This window comes from Alosa pseudoharengus, unplaced genomic scaffold, assembly GCF_046254945.1.
Source record: "Alosa pseudoharengus isolate Yale_2024_CS ecotype anadromous, Long Island Sound unplaced genomic scaffold, YU_APseudo_1.1 YU_APseudo_1.1_scf_7, whole genome shotgun sequence".
Taxonomy (NCBI): Eukaryota; Metazoa; Chordata; class Actinopteri; order Clupeiformes; family Clupeidae; genus Alosa; species Alosa pseudoharengus.
In genome coordinates, this window is record NW_027468859.1 from 26,828,471 (window position 1) to 26,851,189 (window position 22,719).

At 43.5% G+C, this 22,719-nt stretch overlaps 2 protein-coding genes across 2 annotated transcripts; one reads left to right on the plus strand and one right to left on the minus strand.

Moving 5' to 3' along the window:
- Positions 1 to 1,240: 1,240 nt before the first annotated feature.
- On the plus strand, positions 1,241 to 6,471 carry drc5 (dynein regulatory complex subunit 5). The gene is made up of 4 exons (XM_076272693.1): positions 1,241 to 1,680; positions 2,812 to 3,380; positions 4,245 to 4,694; positions 6,256 to 6,471. Exons 1-4 carry the CDS (start codon positions 1,509 to 1,511, stop codon positions 6,421 to 6,423), a joined length of 1,359 nt encoding a protein of 452 aa, XP_076128808.1. The 5' UTR covers positions 1,241 to 1,508; the 3' UTR covers positions 6,424 to 6,471.
- Positions 6,472 to 12,054: 5,583 nt separating this feature from the next.
- LOC143109884 (transmembrane protein 151B-like) lies at positions 12,055 to 19,899 on the minus strand. The gene is made up of 3 exons (XM_076272691.1): positions 19,816 to 19,899; positions 12,262 to 13,614; positions 12,055 to 12,198 (listed from the first exon to the last, which is right to left on the minus strand). Exons 1-3 carry the CDS (start codon positions 19,897 to 19,899, stop codon positions 12,055 to 12,057), a joined length of 1,581 nt encoding a protein of 526 aa, XP_076128806.1.
- Between the last annotated feature and the right edge of the window lie 2,820 nt (positions 19,900 to 22,719).

Below are 22,719 nucleotides of genomic sequence, written 5' to 3' on the forward strand. Positions count from 1 at the left end.
ACAAAATGGCTATTTATTTGACAGGTTATATGGATGTGCTTTTAAGAGACATTTATGTGGAGAAATCATGAGGCCTTTTCGTATGTTCTTATTTACCATTTTGGAGAGTTTATTTACAGTGATTAGGGTACTTAGCCTACATTTCGGTTAGAAGCTGTGTTATTGTTGGTATCCCAACCATCACCAATGCTGTTTTTGGCATGCTAGTTCTGCTAAGGATCTTTTCCAACTGCATACTTTCTAAGCCAGAAAACCATCTGCCAGAGGCTACATCTTTCACACACATGGTCCTCCCAGCAGGATGAAGCCATGGTTATCTCTCGTGCAACTCTTGACATCATCTGCCGTCCTCCTCGACATTGTTGTCACAAGTGTAGTCCAGCTGCAGTTCTTTCTGTCCCTTGTTGCATTCATTGGCAGATTTATATATACATGTGCTGGCCTAGTTTTGCCTACCCCCATGCTGAGCAATTGAAGTTGAGACTTTATACCATGGCACATCCCTTTTTTGCTCACATTTGCATTTGTTTGAAGTGTAATTAAATGGTTTTATAAGCCAGGGATGTTGCCTACTATGGTCATTTTTTTCCTATAAAATATAAAATAATGGAGCTCCCAGTTGGGCCCATATTTCATAAACATAAAAGGGTTTGGAAATAACTTAACATTTCTCCTTTTTTTGCTATACACCATTTAGGCTAAATAATGTTGGTCTCTGTTGAAAAAAGACTCTAAAACTCCTCAACTGGTCTTCTAGTTCTCAAAGTGTGGTCCGCGAGCAGACCTGGTAAAATATAATATCATGAGTTGTTTGCAATATTGAACCAACTTATATAAATCCAAACAGTTCTTCAACACTGCCTAACTAATTTCCCTCACGGGATCAAAAAAGTATATAAAAGTACTTAACTATGCCAGTTTAAAATGAATCCGACAATAAGCAAGGTGGTTCATTGAGTAGTACATTTATTTATTTATTTATTTATTTATTTATTTATCCACAAGTTACTACTACAAGGCTACTAAAAACCGCAGCTTAGTTCTACATGGTTAAAATCTTTGCTTACCAACTTTCACTTGCCGCAAGACGTGACGTAGGCAGGGCCGCCCGTAACCAGGGAGATTGTCAACTTCTGGAAGGAAAGCTAAGAGGGAAACTGAGGAAGTCACATTTACGTTAGCTACATTAACTGCTACTGTATTCTCCTTTGTAATAAAACTGAGATTCGCCAATAGCGTGGTGTTATCCGGATAGAATAACATTATAATGTTAGGTAATTTACGAGATTAGTTGTCTGCATCAATGTCGTGACGCGGGTCTGCCAATGCAGTTGTCTACTTGAGCTAGAAGCTATGCAATAAATTGCCAGCCTAACGTTATTGCTGGCTAGCTATCTTTCATTTATTTTTGTTACCAGGACAGAGTTGATGTAGATGACGTTTTTTAAGGAATAAAGTTCAGATGAGAGTTTAGCCTAGGCCTACCTGAAAATATTTTAGAAACGTCAATGGCTGAGACTGTTGGAGCGATTCTCATGGACCCTCCAGTAATAAGACGCAACCTCGCCGCTGATCCCAGGAAAATGAGGCGGATAATTGCGGAGGATCCTGAGTGGTCTCTCGCTGTGGTACCTCTTTTGACCAACCTGTGCTTGGAACACATTGTTAGTAACTTCGAAGGTAAAGTTATGACATGCATTTTCTTTTGATACACTCATACATTAGCCTACATTACAGCCTAGGCCTACAGGGGTGGCCAAAAGTTTTGGCAGTGACACATTTTGTGCTTACAATCACTGCTTCGGCAAACCTATTTTCGATTATTTTTCACATGCATAGGCTACTGGCTAACCATTGCTAAAACAAAAATACATAATTTTAAGCATTTCTTCCCTTCATTTATAGCAAGCAGTCTGCTCTTATAATTCAGTCTGGTAGAGTGATTTCTACGGTGGTGCATTGCATTCACATCACAAAAAAAAAATCAGGTTATCTCATAATTACGAGATAATTATCTCTTTATGAGATAAGGATAGGATCCGTGCTGAGGATCTAAACAGCCTTTCAATAAAAGCAAGCACATATTTCCTACTGATTTCCTGCCTTGAATGACTTTCGTAGGCTACTTTGAGAGATTAACATGTCTTTAAGACAAGTGGCATGAAAAATAAGCCTGTCAAATAGCCAACAACCCTGCTTAGTTTTACAGTGAATTCTGCTACAAGTCTGCTTAGTTTTACAGTGAATCCTAAGTAAAGGTTTGAAAGGAACTTAACTTCAGACTTTCTCTTGGGAAGCTGTTAGGTGTATCTTCTCTAATGTAGCTAGCTAGACCATGTCATTGCCACACACAAGTGGGGGCAGAATTGGAAATGTGTCATAAATCATTGTATGTGTCATGTAATTATGAGTTAATTATCTCGTAATTATGAGATAATTATGAGTTACTATCTCGTAATTATGAGATAATAATCTCATAATTATGACATACTATCTCGTAATTATGAGATAACCTGATGTTTTTATTTTTTTTGTGATGTGAATGCAATGCGCTACCGTAGATTTCAGCTGACTTAGGCCCTAAATCGTTCACACTTTCCCCTGTGCTGATGGTGATACTGAAATGACATTAGCTGATCATTTGTGCCAGGGCCAAAATACATTAAAATGTGTTTTGTGTGTGTGTGTGTGTGTGTGCATCTGATCACTCGACACAATAATCACCACTACAAAAACGGAAAATGTGTGTCACAGTCAAAACTTTTAGCCACGACTGTACTTTTAACAGTTAACTATACACTTTTATTACAGTACAACCAATGCTTCATGATCTCCTGCCCAGTCATAAGGCATACGTGCTGGAGAAACTGCCTCCATCCTTGCCACTGGAGGTGACAGCCAATTTGATCAGTGATGAAGGCTACTGGAAGAAATGCTGTGTGGAGCGCTGGGGCCTGGGGGATGTCACAGCCTATGGGAACAGCTGGAAACGTATGTTCTTCGAACGGCACCTGGAGAAAATCATTGAGCTCTTTATCCCCGATGTCACTGATCCCAAGACGGTTCTGGACATGGTTCCACTCTGCAAGAACTATGTAAAGAAACTGAACATCTCCCAGCTCCTGCCTCCCATCAAGGCTCCTCAGAAGGCAGATGACAACGACTCCTCAGACACAGGGAGTGACTCGGGCTTTGACGGGCCCTCTATGGACCACTTTGACTTTGGTATCTTACTGGACAAACTTATCTACCTAGAGGAGCTGCATTTAGTGTATGGGGTCAAAGGGTGTGGCATGAACTTTGAGTGGAACCTTTTCGAGTTCACATTCCGAGACTGTGAATCGCTGGCAAAAGCTCTTAAACAATGCAAGACCCTAAGGGTAAGATGTAGTTTTGAACCCATCATTTTCCTTTGACATAAATTATATGAACACTGGCAATAGCATCCATTCCTCATCTTCAAAGAAGACTTAACAGTCTATATTTATAGTAGAATCCATACACTCTTAAACGAATGTGTTGTCCCTATCTGGACACAGAGATGTGTTAAGAAACAACGCAAGATGTGTTGTTTTCAACATATTCGTTTTAAGATTGTAAGCATTAAAGGCATCCTATGCAAGTTTGTTACCTTAATATAAGTAATTTTGATGGTAAACTAACTTGAAATAGGAAAAATAGCACACCTTCTGCAGCCGTATCTTATCCGTCTACAAAGAACCTGCCATGCAACTTCGCTCTCCCCCGACCCAGGGAATCATGAATTACTTTATGGCATATGTGCAATAATTGTATATTTGTATGAAATTGTGTAATATTACCTTGTCAGTCGACATGGCTCTTCGGAGATTATCTTTGCCGGTTTGTAAACAAATCCACATGAACCATGTCGAGGGGAAAGGTGCAAGCCATGAGTGGTATTTACACAGTGTGTACACAAGAGCCCAGTAGCAAAAAAAAAAAAAAATGATGCCTTTAAATGAGCAGCAGACAGCAGGTATGATTTGAATTTAGATCGGGTGCTCACACACAGTGTGCTTTTGTGGTGCCTTGTCCTTGAAATGATTTCACAGAGCCACACTTTCTCTCACTGTCAATTGTGTCTTGCTCATTTCTATATTTAGAAACTGTAAAGGGTAGTTCTTTCATTGTGCACTGCTAATGGTGTAAAATTGCCTTAGGTTCCTGGCATCAGGCCGTTATCTGGCCTTCCCTGAAGGGGACATTTTCTGCTGTTTTTACAGGTGCTCAGAATACATCAGAGTAAAGTGGACAACGAAAAGTGTCGCCTGCTGGTGAGCTACCTCCTTGATCACCCATCCCTGCAAGACCTTGACCTCTCCCACAACCTCATCAGCGACAGGGGCGCCCGGGCCGTCGGCAAGCTCCTCAACCGGAGCCGGCTGCGCTCGCTGAACGTCTACGACAACCAGATCCGCGGAGCCGGTGCCGAAGCGCTGGCCTACGCCCTGGCCAAGAACACCAGCCTGCTGACCCTCAACCTGCGACTGAACCGTCTGGGGGACGAGGGCGGACAGGCCATCGCTCAGGCCCTGACCAAAAACCAGACCCTGGTCAACCTCCATCTAGGTGCCAACCAGCTGACCGAGCCCACGGCCATAGCTCTCTCCCAGGCTCTGGTGCAGAACAACACCCTGAAGAGCATCAACCTTTCCTGCAATCGGCTCGGAGTGGTGAGTTAAGCCAAGGAAATTCACTAATAGCACCAATTGATTGATTGATGATTGATTGTTTCATTGAATCTCTGAAACTGTCATGTCATCTAAAAATTATTAAGAGCAATGCTATTTGTTTGCTACGTTCGTGCCATAAAAATAATTGTTTGTGCTGTTAAGGATTTTAAGTGATATTGGTACAAATAACGACACAAATCAGCCAAAATACAGTACAAATGATTGAGACTATTTTGGGCAGATTTGGACGGCGAAGTATGGAGGAAGTATGAAGTATGGAGGAAACAAACAAACGGCAGTGCTCTTAATATTTTTTTTTACGATGACGGGGGGGTCCAGCTTCATGGAGATGTAACATCTGTACTTCCAAAAACACAAATCTATGAATATATGAATGTGAATATGAATATGAATATCTATGAATAGCACCCTTCAGAAAGTACACACATCTGAGCATGGGCACACGTGTTGGTAGAAAGAGAAGGAGCCTAATATGCACAATGAGGAGCTATGATGATATGCCATGATATGTTGGCAGAGTTGGCAAACATTTTAATGCTCACATGATCCCGTTAGTCATGGCACAGAAAGTCCTCCTGTGTCAAACCATCTCCCCAGCACATTACACATTCATCAGATTCACACATGACTGACTTTTAAAAAGTGATCGCGTGAGGATTAGGTCATGTGCCGCTGTCTTGTGTGTACAAGGTGGCTGTGTCATCTTGACTCATCCAGGCAAAGTGGTACAGTCAGCTGCTAAATTATATCTTGGCACACACTGTAAACTAAAAAAAGATGATCTTAACTTGACAATACACAGTGACCTAACTCAAGTCATAGCAACAAGATGAGCTGACTGGGTTATGTTGAGAGGACTAATATTTACGTACAGCATACAGTAAGTATTTGTTTTTGTTGCTGTGCTTTGCATCCATCAGAAAGTTTGCGCTCTCTGGTAAGTGCTCAGCTTCCTTGAGAAAAGCACAAGGGTCGGACTGTTTCCTTTCCCACGCCTGTTTGATGCACTTTGAATTATTCATCAAGCAGGGGAATGATGGAAGTGCAGCCTAATGGACAAGTAGGGTTTTCCAGTGGGAGGGAGGGCACCGCTCCATGCAGTTTGGAGCTTTGATCGATCATCACCCTACGCCCACACCAGACTGCCATTAGATAGCTGATGTGAATTGCTCAGTCCTTAAGAAAAACAAGCTGAAAATGGGATGAGACCCTAATTTGCCTGTGTGGCAAAATACGATATGCAAGGTAACCTGTCCTTGGTGGCTATATACAGCAGTCTCATCATTCCAAAGTAGGCTGGCACATAACTGTGGGCGGACAGGAGGTCATTGCAGCTTGGGTTACAACAGCACAATGTGTGAGCTCACAAAACTTGACAAAAATCTTTTTTTTTTTTCATCTTTAGTGTCATTATTGTGTTTCAAATCAATTGTTTCCTATTTTTGTGAAGAGGGAAAGACAAAACAAGAGGTGATACAGTGACACCAGATACTGAATACATTTTATAAAAGTCTTTTTTTTGTATTGCTTGTGTATCTAGGATGGGGGCAAAGTTCTGGAGGAGGGCATGTCACATAACGACACCGTAGTGGACTGTGATGTCCGACTCACGAGCATCGAGCAAGAGAGTGAGGTCTGCATCAGCCAGATCTTGCGCACCAACCAGAGCAAGACTCGCAGGAAACATACACAAGAACCCATAAAATGATCCCCAGAGCACCTGTGTAATATTTAGTATCCACAGCTACTCATTAAAAAGCACACATCATATTTCACCTGAGTCTTCTCCAGCAGTCTTAGGTCTGTATGTAGGTCTGTATGTGTGTATGTGTGTGTGTGTGTGTGTGTGTGTGTGTGTGTGCGTGTGTGTGTGTGTGTGTGTGTGTGTGTGTGTGTGTGTGTGTGTGCGTGCGTGCGTGCGTGCGTGTGTGTGTGTGGGGTGTGGGGGTAGTGGCGCAGGGTTTGCGGGCTTAAGTGAGCTGTCGGGTCCAGTATTGAATGGCTCCTGAGGGAGAGATTCATTAACGTCTGATAAATTAGCCTTTCCTCGAAAAAGGTCAGTGACTGCAGAGAGTAGGGGGGAGCTGACCAGAGGTTTTGGTATGCCAGAGGGAGGGAGGTGTGTGGGTGTGTGTGGGTTGTGCTAATGAGATTAGGTCCTCGTAGCATGATGGAGGACTGGGCTTTGAACTGTTAAAAGACATCTCCAGGCCGAGGTAGTAATTATCGGTGCAGCACTTTACCTCAGACACAACTGGGTTGGGTTGGGGTGAGTCTTGCGTTACTGAGAATCAGGCGTTCCAAATGCAATATGCCCTTTTTATAGTCAAATTACTATAATGGTTGAAACACTGACAGCGTGTTGATACAAATGCTCAGGGCTGAATGATTGTAACAAAACAGCAGACAAAAAGGATCACAATCAGCTAAGAATCCATAGGAATATGGTGTATAGCGGTTTCTTTTTCATGATTCTGATCTTATTACATCATTATTGTTGGTCTACGTGTATTTTTATCTTTCGACAAAAATGTCAGACTCTACATTTAAGCACACAGTATGGTTGCAGGTGTCGTAGAGTTCCTCAAATAACTGAAACCTGTCTTTTGCTTATTAGGTTTCGTAATACTCTTCCAATAAACTGTAAGTAAAGGATAAAGCACATAAATAGACAGCAACATTTACTGTAAACTTCATTCAACAGTAAAGACACAGACTTCTTTTATTAGATTTGCCATAAGTGACTTGAACACACAGATTTGGTTTTCAGTTGTTTTACTGGTATACTGTATGTAACAGACGGCAAAGGCAACATTGTGTTGAAAGTGTTGACATACATACAGACTTGTCATTTTTATTCCAACACATTTATTATTGAGCAATCCATAAACACCTACCAGTGAAAGAGTTAATCTAGTAAAAAATGTCTGTTGCTGTCAGGAATGGCTGCATTTGAGCCAGGCTTTGCGCACACAACTTCAGAATAAGGAAGTAGAAAAAACATGGCTGAAAGAAAAGGAAACAGTGACCTCCATTTTTATCTAATTGATCTTGACACAAAGAAATCCTGAATGGTTAACATGCCATTACACTTGACTTTGTCATCATTACAGTGTGTGTGTATTATAAAAGAGAGCTTGGCATCATTCGCACTGCACCAGTTCTGTCATGTCCAAGGAAACAGATGTCAAGCTGAAATAAAAAAGTGCAATTTCTTTCAGCTGAATATTTTGCCCTTAAAGCATAAGATGTTCTAGGCTTCATGGTCTGTTTTCATATACAGTATACAAACACACATCTACCGTCAGTTATCCAAATTTGACCCCCTTTTCAAGGAGATTATTAGGCTGTATTGAATGGTTTAATCATTGTATATACACACATATAGTCTTATCCAATCACAAATCCTCTACATTTAGCTTTAAACCAAACTCAAACAAATGATGTGCTGTTCAAGTGTGGCACATTCAACAAAACAAACAATACCACACAAAACATTTTCACACCTCTATTCTATGTACATTAACAAAACCTGTCTCTCCTTGAAAGCCTCAAAATTGTATACAACCTCATAAAAAGAGATTCACTAAGGTGACCGCAAGGTGAGAAACAGAAGAAAATGACATCTTGTCTTGTGATAAAGGGTTTGATGTTAACAGTCAAAATGAGGTCAATCTTGCCCCGACTCTGCTTTCCTGGAATTGTTCTTGTGACTCAAAGACAAAAACATTCACCTAATGCCTGAGCAGCTACCTCACATGAAACCACAATAAAATATAAGAGTAAAACATGACCCGTCAACTGCTCCGTTTTAAAATCTAATGAAATAAACATGGGCTGTATAGGAACATGAGGCCGATCATAGGCCTGCCTGGTGAAGAAATATTGTGTGCTCTATTAATAATAAGCCTCTTGAATACCTCAGAGAGTGGTAATTAGGAATTAAGACAAGGGGGAAAAAATCCTTCCTGATGTAGGACTCATTACGACAAACAGACCCCCCTTTTGTAAAACACCAAAGCCTTAATTGGTGCAATTTACACATCACAAGGAAATTAGCTCAACGTGTGTGGAGGGCTCACCATACTCTCAATAGCATGAAAACATGATCTGCCTATCCCTCTTCAACCGACACATAAGAGTGTCATAAGATACTCAGAAAAGAAAGGATTATGGAAGAAAATATGGCAGAAAGAAGGAATTAAGGAAGGAAAGAATGAGTGGTCCAACCTGGCAAGTGCTTTCATTAGGTGTTGCATAGCTGTGAATCCATGGGGGAGGTACGTGATAACGCAGCACAGAAGACTTTTGGCCTCAGCACAGGCAGACTTCATGGCCCCTATAGTGTGTGTTTGTTTTTTGGTACCTTGAAAATGCTTTTTTTTTTTTTGTGGAAATACGCAGAATATCACAGAAAAGAAAAGGTTTGGAACAGGAAGATGTATTGTAAGAGAGCAATCCCATGCACCACACCATTTCAGTAACGGACCAGTTATATACTGTATGTATACAACATTCATATGACCTTAATTTTCCACAGGGCAAGGTCATCATATCATTCAAAAACCGTTACCCCCTCAGCTCAACCTGCATCTTTGTGATATGGACTCTATAAAAGGGAGGGAGGTCATAAACATGGTGTATAGTGCTGATGGGGAGCAAAAGCAGTGAGCTTCTCAGAGCTGAAGGTCACAGTCAAACAGATAGCACAGATATAAACAGATATATAGCAGGAGTCTGCACACCGCTAACCTCCCCCCTCCAGTCATGCGTTTAGAAGGAGCTAATAGAGTACAGAGTCACCTCAGGGGAGGCTATGAGTGGGCAGGTCGGCCAGCTGATCTCAGGTCAGTTGCTGGATTAGTATGAGCGTGTGTCGCGCTGTGGTCGTATTGCGGTGGGTATAGCCTATGGGCCAAAGGTGACGTCCAGCCAGCCAGCTTACATTCAATGTAGCATTTATAGGAAGTCCCCCTAGTCATGGCCTATTTCCTCTGTGAATGCACTTACTCATGAGCTACTATGCTATACAGGTTCCTGATGATCAGGTCTTGTGGCTGACTGGGTCATGTGGTGGAAGAAGTGAAGGTGGTTAGGGGAAATCCAGAAGAGAATAACCCTGCATTTCTATAAAGACGATTACCTGTGCATTAGCAATACTGTGGGGCTTCATTTTATTGTCAAACCCGCATGATGAAAGACTATATGGCTCTGTCATTTATCTGTCAGTGTTCTGATATTGATATTGGTTCTCTGCTATCATCACTGCTTTTGTAGTCGTTTAAATCTGTTAAAAAAATATATTAAACTGAACTGTGGCAGCCTTGACACAGCATTCTCTTTCTCTCTGATCCCTCTCTGTATCTAAATTGAACATCTAGACTTCCTAAATGAACGTGAAGCCTGCGGCGACACAGATATGTGGACTATTTTTGACCAAGGGCTCTCTCTTTCTCTCTCGCTTCCCACTTTCATTGGGATCTCTCTTTCTTTCTCACTCATCCCCCTCTCTTTCTCTTTCAGGTGTCAGCAGCACAGCGGCAGGGTGTCAGGTTTGTTATCCAGCCCTTTTGTCTCCTGACTGTCTGCCTGGACAAGGCCTTACGAAGCTCAAATAGCGAAAGCTGCTCCAGTCGGAGAGGGATTCTGCAAAAAGGAATTTTATGTTCTTATGTGACACGGCAAGGGCATCTTAAAAAAAAAAGAAGCTCAAATTAAAAAGCCCAAATTAAACTGAATGTCCAATTTTCCTGGAATTTTATACTCTTGCAGTAGGTCATGATTCGTTGTGGCACAAAAATGTCAGATTATTACGAATGGAAGATTACTGTTCCGTGACACGAGTGTTCTGCACCCTTTACTGACTTCCAAAACTGGTCTGGCAGCTATATACTTAGCCTTCCATTTTCAGTTGTTTTTCCAAGTTTCCAGGGAAAACTACATTATTATCATTAGAACATAAGAATCCCCACACGTTTTGTGTGTGTGTGTGTCTATGTACAGTATGTGTGCGAGGCAGACAGCAAGCAACATCTCTCAACACCCTCTTCATTCATCATTCATTTCTCATCATGTATTACTTGGTCCTTAAATCAGGGCTTGAAACATATCCTGCCTCCTCTATTACTAAAAAAAATCCTACTTTTCCTTCTGTAGCTGATCTCAGTCACAAAGGACTAAGGATCTGAGCATTTTGAGGCTACATCAGCATCAGGCACTTAACAGATTACAAAAAAAGAGGTAGTTCTAAGAAACCAAAATGACATGTTGAGTATGTCAGGGCCTTTTTGCAACCAGAGCAAGAGATGCGGGAAGTGAACTGTGCCCTGTTTGCAATTTTACAGTATTAGCTGTAGCATGTTATCATCTCTGTTGTTATTACTTTGAATCACTTTCTGGAAGTTGCTGCAATACACATAAGCCCTACTCTATGACTATTCAAAAATGGTTGATTGTTGTAATAGGTGTAATAAGGTGTAATGATGCGGACTAATAATAATAATAATAATAATAATAATAATAATAATAATAATAATACAATTAATAATGTGGCCACTCACATACATCTAAACCTAACAAATTGCACAACAGCCTATATTGTGCTCCTCCATTTTAGAGAAAAACTAACCAAATGCCACAAGCACAGCTTTGGTTAGCCTTGGGATTGAAAGGCCGTTCATGTAATATTCATTAGTGTGAAATGGCAATGTTAAGAAATATAGGTCTACTCATCGCCATATCTAAAAAAAATCTTGACCCACATTTAACAGTGTTTCTGCAGCATATGACTGCTGTGGTGTTGTTAATTGTCAGTCAAGTTTTCTACGCTAGATCCATTTTAGTTCCTGTAAGCACTGCCTACTCTTTCACATTTCATTTCTTGAAATCCCATGGTATGGTTGGAATAATTTAATAATTCCCGCGTGTAACAAATCTGACAATAAAATTGAGATGGAGTGAGTAAAAACCAAAACAGGTCATTTTGAAAGAGGAGTGTGCTTTGAGCCTGTTGTGATAGTTCCCTTTCGGCATTACGATAAATGACAGCTGGCTAAAAGCTGAACAGACCACTACTCCCTTCACAAACACATAGGCTGAATATATCACAATACCTTCATTTTCATTTCATTATTTGACATGTAACTAGACAGGACTTTTGCATGAAGAGAGAGAGAGAAAGAAAGAGAGAAACGTCAACCACAGGAATTCCCAAAGCAGCATACCTGTCTAGGGAAAGTAAACATTCCTCTCTTAAACCCTCGGATTACTCTTCCTCCTCTACATTCTTCCAAACGTATCCTTAGTTATTCACCCTCCCTCAGCATGTCCGCTTGTGGCGTCATAAGGAAGTCTCCACACAGGAGCCGTTGCGGTGCAGCGAGCGGTGGTCGTGGTTGAGGCAGCCCTCGTTGCGGTGCACGATGAGCACGGGGAAGTAGAGGGCGTCCTGGTAAGAGGGCGGAGCCGGCGTCTGCTGCTGCTGCTGCTGCGCGGCGTCTTCGCCGGGAACGCCGACGCCGGTGGTAGTGGCGCCGGAGGAGAGCGCCGGTTCGGCCAGGCAGCGCGTGCTCTCGGTCGGGCAGCCGTGGTCGCCGAGGCTGCCGCCGCTGTGGCTCCGCCAGAGGCAGCTGCGGCGAGAGCCGTACAGGCGGCTGAGGGAGAAGCGGCTGGCGCTGAAGGGCAGGCGTGGACCGCCGCCGCCGCCAGCGCAGATGCTGAGCGCGCTCCGCGAGAAGATGGACGAGCTGCTGATGGCCCGGTGGCACCGCTCGCAGTTCTGCCGGTAGCCGCCGAAGCTCCCGATCCTCATGCCGCCGACCGCGCCGCACGAAGCGTAGGTGTTGCTGCCGCCGCCGCCGGCGTTGCCCAGTGCCAGGTCCATGAGCACGGCCTCGGAGTAGCTGGGCACCAGCTGCTGGTTGGAGCGGATATGCCACTCCAGCTCGGTGCTGTCGATGGTGTTGACCCGCGGGATGTGGCGGCAGAAGGGCGGCCGCTCCTCGCACGCCGGCGTGACGGGCACGTAGTCGAAGCCGAACAGCTTCTCCACGTGGTAGTGCGCCGACGCCGTGCTGTACTCGGTGAGCACGCGCAGCGGCCACGAGAACGTGAGCGCCGCCGCCGCCCAGAAGACGCCGTGCGACGCGTACCACGGCAGCCGCGTCGGGTCGGCGAACGCCACCACGTGCTCCTTGAAGTCGACGTTCTTCAGGTGCATGCCCTCGCGCGCCTCCATGTAGTCGTCCAGGCCCTCGTTTTCGGTGAAGAAGCGCGCGCGCTGCGTCAGGTACGAGTTCTCCGACTCCACGTTGGCGAAGCTGAAGCACTTGGTGAAGCGCAGGCGCGTGACGGGGAAGCCCTCGAGGCCCGTCAGCCGCTTCGAGATGTCCTTGACGCCGCAGTTGCCGTAGTCAAATTCCGCCTCGGCCACGTGCGTGTTGACGCGCTCGTGGTACACCTGCGTGGTGGTGTACGCGTCGCCGTTGCGGTAGCGCGTCACCTGCCGCGTGCGCCGCACGTAATGGTAGCTGATGGCCTTCCACCAGATGCACGGTGTGGCCTGCTGCATGCGCCCGATGCGCTCCGACACGCTGTCCACGTCCACCTTGAACTGCAGCTCGTTGCGGCTGTAGCAGTGCCAGCACTCCACCAGGTAGACCACGTAGAGCATGGCCAGGAAGGCCAGGGGGATGTAGATGTAGCCGTTGGCGCACGGGCTGTCGTGGTACATCATGGACTTGCCCTTGTAGGCGCTGTCGAAGGACAGCCGCGTCACCTTGGTCACCAGGCACCAGGCCATGGCGCCCACGCAGCAGTACATGAGCAGTGACAGCACCAGGCATTTCCAGTGGGACTCCCGGCACAGCGACTTGCTCAGGGACTGCTTCACGGCCCGCTGCTGTGGAACACAGACAGACAGACAAACCAAACTGTCAGCAGTGACTCCACTTACAGTACGTGCTAACAGACACTGTGCTCAAATAAGTACTGTACAGGAAGGCGTTTCATGTAGATTGTTGCTAAAGATATGAGAATGAATTTTATGGGGGTGGCATGTCTGGAAGGAAATCTCAACATGACCTGACTGTCACGTATATGTATCGTATGGTGGTGCATTGTGTCACATATATGTATCGTATGGTGGTGCATTGTGTCACGTATAGACCCTTTCAACAATAAAAACAAAAACAATGCTTGAACGTTCTATTTGGGCCCCAATCTACTTCCTCTGCATTAAGATAACATATGGAATGTTAAAAAGGAAGCCTTGTGGGGCCAACTATGATGCTGATAATGGAACTCTCTTGAAAGGGTCCATATGTATCGTGTTGTGGTGCATTGTGTCACGTATATGTATCGTGTTGTGGTGCATTGTGTCACGTATATATGTATCGTATGGTGGTGCATTGTGTCACGTATATGTATCGTGTTGTGGTGCATTGTGTCACATACAGTATATGTGTCGTGTGGTGGTGCATTGTGTCATGTATATGTATCGTGTGGTGGTGCATTGTGTCATGTATATGTATCGTGTGGTGGTGCATTGTGTCATGTATATGTATCGTGTGGTGGTGCATTGTGTCACATATGTATCGTGTGGTGGTGCATTGTGTCACGTATGTGTCGTGTAGTGGTGCATTGTGTCACGTATGTGTCGTGTAGTGGTGCATTGTGTCACGTATATGTATCGTTTGGTGGTGCATTGTGTCACGTACAGTATAAGTATAAGTATATATACTCTTTTGATCCCGTGAGGGAAATTTGGTCTCTGCATTTATCCCAATCCGTGAATTAGTGAAACACACTGCACACAGTGAACACACAGTGAGGTGAAGCACACACTAATCTCGGTGCAATGAGCTGTCTGCAACAACAGCGGCGCTTGGGGAGCAGTGAGGGGTTAGGTGCCTTGCTCAAGGGCACTTCAGCCGTGCCTACTGGTCGGGGTTCAAACCGGCAACCCCGAAGTGCTAACCAGTAGGCCACGGCTGCCACCAGTATATGTATCGTGTGGTGGTGCATTGTGCGTCAGTTGATGCAAAACAGAGAGACACTAAACTATTCATGCATCATCAATCGTATGTGCTAAGAGACTCCAGAGGAGTTGACCATTGCCTGGGACTTCCCCATCATAACTGGCTATTCATATTGGCTGGCTTGTGCTTTGCATAGTACTGTATAGCATGTCTGACTATGCACAGATAGTAGATATCAACAGTATATAAAAGTGGAGCTCTACTGTAAACTCCAAGATCACTCTAAACGAGAGCTGCTCAATTATGGCAAAAATTATCATTATCCATTAACCATTATCAAGGTTATTTTGTTCAATATTGATATCACGATTATTAAACACAAGTACTGTGATTTTGGATTTTTTAGATCCAATCCAGGAGGGACAAACATGAAACAGAGGGATATCTCCGGAAAGATCCTGTCCACATTGGCTGATGACATGTTGAGCCTTGTCAATGGTGAAAGAACAGTTTTATTTGATTTGACAACATGCCAGATAAGTTTGTATCACATCGCTGCTTATTTATTGGTGGTATTAGTGTGCTCATTCAATCCTGCGCCGATTCTAATCAATTTAGTCCCTAATCAAAGTTTGGACCTTAACGATCTAAAACGAATAGACATAATAGAAAAAGAGACAGTATACTTGAGACTAAGTAGACTGCTGCCTGAAAAGTAAAGACAGGGAAAGTGTGTCCTTATACAGCATGCTCAGTGACCGGCGCTGCCAGCTGGTCATTCAACCATATGGTCAAAAACAACAACAGGAAGCAGCACATCCTCCTTCGGAGCCTGAAAACACATGCAAGAGGCTTCTGACCCCAGCCCTGGCTTTCTCCTGAGCTTACAATGTTATTATTGGCAGACGACTGAATCAGCAAAGCACTGACATTGCTGAAGAAAAAGAGAGAGAGAGAGAGAGAGAGAGAGAGACAGCCTGGCAGCCGTTGCTGTTTCTGGTCCTGTGACAGCAGGGCAGCATCAGCACCACTGCCGTTAGTGGTGCTGGAGGGTCAGGTCACCCTATTTCACTGTAAAGCACTTTGTGTGCCCCTAAATACAGCACTGTTTTAATGTAATGTGTTGTTGATGTTGTTTGAAAGTTAACAAATCTCTGGATGAAAGCTCTTTACTGTTACAACCTAATCAGCAGTGGACAGTTGATTGCCGGAATAGCTTAATTATGGACAACAGATAGAGGCTTACGTGTGTGAGTGTGTTGGTGTGGGTGTTTGTGTATTGTGTGTGTGTGTGTGGGGGGGGTGTTGTGCTGGGGAGGAGAGAAGAAAGGCAGGCATGGGATGGCATGGGTGCTTGCCAACTTTGCCAACAACCAACTTTGGCCTTTTTTTTTTAATCAAAGGTGGCCTTTCTTTGCCCAGGTATAAGTTGTCTTAAGTTGTCTCAGTTACCAAGTGAAAAAGAATTAAAAGGATGTGCTGGATCTGAATCTGTGCATTCTACTAATATGCTTCGCATCTGCTGTTTTTTTTACCTCCCATCTGCTTGTCCATTGATAGAATGTGCAATAGCACTGGTAGGATTTCTTATTGAGTTTGTCTAATGCACCACAGAGGCACCGTAATGTTCACTTAGAGAGGCACGCCTTCCATTTAACACAGAAGACAACCTCGCCGAGCACAAGGCAGATAGCATCTCTGCTGCTCGTGTACTCTTCCCATATTGTCATCCGATCTGCAGTTACACACATCATCCTTTTTCAACCATCCACCACCATCCTGGTTCAACATTCTTTGAGGCTGAACTCTGGTAGCCTTTACAGCGAGTGAAATATTAAACGGGAGAAGTTGATTTGTAAGTGCTGCAGCATGCCTTATGCATGACTACAGTGCAGAACGCTCGTATCTGTGCTCGTCAAAATCAAACATCCAACGTACGCTTCAGCCCTAACTGACATATTTTAGAGTGTATTTTTTCCAGAGACTCATCTCCAAAGAGTCACCACGTATCAGGCACGGACAGGGGATGCTTCCTGAATTTTAGCAAGGAAAATTGGTTTGTGCGCGACACAATTTTAACAGGGGAAGTCATGCACGCATTCAACCAAAGTATCTTTGAACTCACACACAACCTCCAGGCATCGTTAACTACCAGCAGACCACATCAATGGCCTGCCACGCACCAGGGGACCATGCGCAGGCCTAGGGCCACTCTCAGGAGAGGACGAGTGGATCAGTACTCACTACATTAACATATGTCCGTGAGCTGTCAGTTTTACCAGTTCTAAGTATGTGAAGAGCAATACTACCAAGTTCCTCAGGATCCTACACTAATGTACCCTGTAATTCCAATTAAAAGAAAATCTGTTGTTAATTTGAAGTCGTTGTGGAGTAGTGGATGCTCAGTCACTGTTATTTGGCTAACTGCTCTTGTGGAGAGTTACTGAGAGTTTGTTTTGCGTTTTTGTGCCAGTGTATGTGCCAGTGTCTGTGCCAGTGTCTGTGCCGTGATGGCGTGGCGCTGGTTGAGCATGAGGGCACATGACGGGGGTGGTGCTTTTAACATGGCAGCAGCCAGTAAATAATAGATGTGGCTTTTCCATAATTATCCTCCCCACCTTGTCACATGGTTCTCCCTGAAGCCCACCCTGCCATAACTCCCAAAGGGTAGGGAGGAAAAAGAGGAGGAGAGACAGGGAGAGAGGGAGAGGGAGGGAGAGAGAGAGGGAGAGACAGGGAGAGAGAGTGGGGGGGAGAGAGAGAGGGAGAGGGAGGGAGAGAGAGTGGGGGGGAGAAGGAGATAGAGAGAGACCTTTTCCACTAAATCAATAGATGTTAGATTACTCTCTGATGACTATTATGTTACATGTTCACTTTAGATGTATTATTTGTCCAGCTGACAAAACTACAATGCTGTCCAAGCAGTATCCTTAGCACAATGTAGGGTTTTTATAAACAAGTATGTGTATTAGATATTTTATGAAACTTTTAATCCTCCATCGTCTTGAATGTCAAGACTTTCTTTGTTATGTATTTCCTCCTATAAGTACAATGCACAACATTAGTTGCACTATTTCTTCTGCCCACTTTCACATTGCAACTATGTGTGATATGACACCCATGAGCATTTTCAGAACAAATCATTCTAACATATTAAAGGCCACATCCAAAAATGAGGGGTTTTAGTTGAAGTAAACTGAAAGGTTGACTATTTTATAAAAAAATAAAACAAACCCATCAAGTTCCACATTAAATATGTGGTTCTCATCCAGTGGTTTTTATTTCAGCTTTTGCTGACCGCAATGAGATAATGCTCTTGTTCTTCTCTTTCCCACTTCCTGGTCTTGGCCTCCCTTAAGATGGCACATTAGTGCAGTGAAACATCCCCTGGGTAATAGAACACTGAGCTATAAAATGGACCAGTATCATGTTATGAGCTTTAGTGGAGATCAGCAAATGTGCGTTGTTTCATGGAGCTAAGAACTGCGTGTTTAAAGATGTCTCATTTTAAAAGATTAAGAGAAGCTCTTTGTGAGTGAGGGATGTGTGAGCACATACTGCCTCTCCTTTACACTGGTAGGCAGATAGGCAAACCCACATAATTAACACTCACACTGAAACTCACAGTGTTCATTAACTTCATAGCTGGATGTGCATGTTCAATAGTCTATTTATAGTTTCAGTGGACCATATTATGTGACCTCTATCAGGCCTATAAAAGCAGTGACTCAGGACCGTGCAGCCTTTGGAGGGGGAAAACACTGATAAAAATGAATAATCCATCTCTACATTTGAAATTTGGAAAAATAAAGTTCTGGTGACAAATATATACAATGTTAAGCTTTTGTGGCATAAATAAGGATACATTTTGTATATCCTTGCTGGGAGTGAAGGATAGCTATACACCCTGCAGGAACAAACAAGGCCTGTGCTCTTAATAATTAGTTTTATGATCCCAGATTCATCAATTTATATGTTCTTGAAATACTGACATTCACCCAATATATACACAAAAAGAGTTTCTACTGACAGTAATTCCCTCTGTAATATCTCATGTCGCTATAACATGTTGTGACAGTACTCTCCCATGGCCCCAATATCTTTTCCATTCATCTTCATGTAAAAATCGGCCAGCCACTATAACTTATGCAATCCCAGCAAGCCCTGTCAGCACTAGTCTTGTACTGTAGCCCTTCAGAATTCATTCACAAGTCACTGAAAGACCCTTGTGTCACGCTCACACTGCACTACATTCATCCTAAATCAAATAGTGTCTGTGCTTATTAACAATGTAGAAATTAAATGGTAAACGATGCCTATTCCACATTCTCATCAAGTAGGCTGTTCATTTCAAAACACTATAATAAAAGTTATTATATTGATATTATATTTATGTAAAGTAGCTCTACTTCTCTCACAATAATTATGTCATTTTTATCATGTGATAAGGCATGGAAGATGAAGAGAGAATGTAATTATATAGCAAGCCAGCGAATCTGAATTTTGCTGGCTGAAAGAGTGGCAAAACTTGAAATAAATGAGCACACATATGGTCAAATGGGATGAACACACTGCCTGAGAACGAAAGCATGCCCTGTCATTGCAATATTTCATGGCTCCTTGAAGAGGTGCTAGTCGGAGACAGAGAGATGCCAATCAATTTGATACCCACCAGGGAGCAGGCATTTAAAAGGGATGGTGGTGGTGGGGGTTGCATTTCAGAGGCTTGAGGGGAGACAAACAGACGGCACACATACACACACTACACACTTGCTGCGCGCGCACACATGCTCACACACACACACATATACACACGCGCGCGCGCACACACAGACACAAACACACACACAAACGCGCGCAAACAAACAAACACTTGGATGCACTTATACACACAGCAAAACGAGCACTGGCGAACCCAAAACCAACAGAAACTGATATAAAAAAATTGGCTATCATACCCATCCATCCTAATTCTTATAGACCTGTGACAGGATTAATGTGCTTCCTGGTGATTTGCACCTTCATCCTAATAAGACGTTCTGATTACAATTACACATAAAGAATTGAAATATATGAATGGAAGACGTTTTGCATATGTGTAGTTTGATAATGTGTGTTTTCACCTCCTCTCGGGGGCTCTCCGCGTCCTCCTCGGGAACGGTGGTGGTGCTGCTTTCACTCGCTGTCGCAGCCGATGCCAGGGACATGTTGATATTGGTAATAGTAAAAGCTCATGGATCACTTTAAGACCAGGCTCCAAATAGCAACGTAACATAAACTCGCCATGCATCATCCAGGATGGGTGACTGTTGATTCCAAAATCCTTAAATCGTTCAGCGCACAGCGTCTAAAATTTCTCCACGCGAAAAACATCTCTGACAGACAGAAGCACAAACCTGACCGTAGTCCATTCACGTAGCCAGCATCATGAGCCCTTTCATATACATCATCGCCTCCAAGCTCGTGAATGAAGAAAAATCCAAACAGCTGAGTAGCAGGTGCATCAACAACGGCTTTTCTTCACACCGAAAAAAATGGGCGACAGATAAAAAAAAAAATCCCTGACAGAACAGTGTAGCCCTACGAAGAACAATGGGCAGGCATGTAAATAACGAGACAGCGAGCGGGGAATAAACGAATTAGCACTAGGTGAACGATGGCGTCGTGGGCACGCATTGAAGCCACATCCTCTTCAGGTAACAGCGGGAAGGAGTTGGGGGAAGGAGTTGAGCCGCTCGTTTACGTTCATCTCCTACGGGAGAGGAACGTGACCTTGTCCATGCGCCCTGGGTTACGCACCTCTCTGTAGCTGGAGGAGATGTGATGCTGACTTGCAGATAGGTCAGGCCCCAGTTGTGTGGAATACATATAGGCACATTTACTATATATGTAAGTCTATACATTTTCAAGCAGGATGTTACTGGCAGTATAAGCGGTGCAACTCATAATAATTTAAAACGGATGAAACGCGCACCTTGCGACAACTATCACACAATTTAAAGTTTAAAAAGTGTTTTTTCTTACCATGCATATGTGTTCAGAACTTTGACGATAAAGGCAAAGGGATTGATGCCTGTTCTTCTACAGTGCACTTTATCACTGAGGCATGATGTGACAATGCTGCCACACCCACTTGCTCTGCCTGTGTTCCTGATCTGTTGTGATCCTGATTCATTTGATGCAAGATACATATTAGTAATAGTAGATGCCAACGTAATGCCAAAAGTAATGACCAGTTCAGAGAAGACATCTACTCCGTTCAGTGCACAACACCATGATGACCTGTGTGAAACAACTTTTTATCTCTAATTCTGCACCAGATTCATCATATTAAATGTGCACTGAACATTATATTGTACAAACACCATCACTGTCCACTTTTAAGCCCCTCCAGAGACTGGGGGAAAAAGTCATGGACCACAAAGGGCACCGCTAATGTTACGCATCCACCAAGAGGATGCAGCAGCAACCCACCAGATTATTCTCTCCACACTGACTGGCAGTGAGCTAAGATAAGCAGACAGGAAAACCCCCAACAAACCCATCAGCTTCCACCTAGACCACTTGTCAACTGTTTGCAAGAACTTAAAAACTGGATGACCTCTATAATCTTCTCAAACTGAATAGCAATAAAACTGAGCTCATGGTGGTGGCTTCTAAGCCATTGCTCAAGAAGGTTGGGGGATCTTCTCCTGGACGTGGATGGCTGTTCCATTGCCCCATCCCCTGAAGTCCGCAACCTGGGCATCATCCTGGACCCTACCCTGTTATTCCAATCCCACATTAAAGACATCACAAAATCTGCATTCTATCACTTGAAAAACATCTTAAGTCTCCTGAGCTGGAGCAGTCTCTGGAGCTAGGTGAACTGCTATCAGTCGTTTGCATAGAGTTTGACTGTCTTATATCAGGGGATCTAAACTTGCATGTGGATAATCCTGAAAACAATTATGCCAAGGAATTCATTGCACTAATCGATACTTTCTCCTTAACACAGCATGTACAGGGGCCAACACAATGTTTCGGCCATACCCTCGACCTTGTTATCACAAAGGGTCTCGATGTCTCTACAGCTGTTAAAGACCTGGCCTTATCTGATCATTTCTGCGTGTTCTTTGATGTGTCTATGTCCCCACACACTCAAAACACAGCTATGATGGTAAAAAGGAGAATCATAAATGATCAGACAAGTGCTCTCTTTGAGCAAGCACTTTCACTAAAGTTAAGTCAACTGTCAGACTCTGTAGAAGACTTATTTGATCACTTTAATGCAAAAATGGCAAACATTATGGATGACATTGCTCCATTACAATTTAAGAAAGTTAAGGACAAACAGAAAGCACCATGGAGGCAAAATCCAGCAGTTAAACTTCTAAAAAAAGAGTGTAGGAAGACTGAAAGAAAATGGCGTAAATACAAACTTCAGATCCACTATGAAATCCATAAAGAGATGACAGTCTTTCTTTTCTAACATTATCAATAGAAGTTCAAATAACACTCATATTTTCAACTGTTGATAAGTTAACAAACCTCATAGCAGCGGATGTCCTTCCAATTGTAAATGTATCACTGCTGTCTGGCACTTTTCCTAAGTCACTGAAAACAGCTGTTGTAAAGCCACTTCTCAAGAAGAATAACCTGGATGCCTCCATGCTAAACAATTACAGGCCCATATCCAATCTACCTTTTATTGACAAAATTATTGAAAAAGTCTTTAATCAATTAACCACCTTCCTCACATCAAATGGGTATTTTGATTACTTTCTGTCTGGTTTTCGGGCAAATCACAGCACTGAAACAGCTCTCATTAAAGTGTCCAATGACATACTGTACGCCTCAACACAGATTCAGTCCTAGTGCTACTGGACCTTAGTGCAGCATTTGACACTGTTGATCACAATATTTTACTACACAGACTAGAACACTGGGTTGGATTTACAGGCATAGTTATCAGCTGGCTAAAATCATATCTACAAGAAAGGAGCTTCTTTGTTGCCATCGGAAACTGTACCTCAACACCAACGTTC

Coding starts and splice junctions, on each gene's coding strand:
- LOC143109884 (XM_076272691.1), bottom strand. CDS start 19,899: ATGTCCCTGGCATCGGCTGCGACAGCGAGTGAAAGCAGCACCACCACC. Junction 13,615..19,815: donor CGGAGAGCCCCCGAGAGGAG/GTGAAAACACAC, acceptor TGTGTTCCACAG/CAGCGGGCCGTGAAGCAGTC. Junction 12,199..12,261: donor CGCGCTGCCTGGCCGAACCG/GCGCTCTCCTCC, acceptor GCCGCGCAGCAG/CAGCAGCAGCAGACGCCGGC.
- drc5 (XM_076272693.1), top strand. CDS start 1,509: ATGGCTGAGACTGTTGGAGCGATTCTCATGGACCCTCCAGTAATAAGA. Junction 3,381..4,244: donor AACAATGCAAGACCCTAAGG/GTAAGATGTAGT, acceptor CTGTTTTTACAG/GTGCTCAGAATACATCAGAG. Junction 4,695..6,255: donor CCTGCAATCGGCTCGGAGTG/GTGAGTTAAGCC, acceptor TTGTGTATCTAG/GATGGGGGCAAAGTTCTGGA.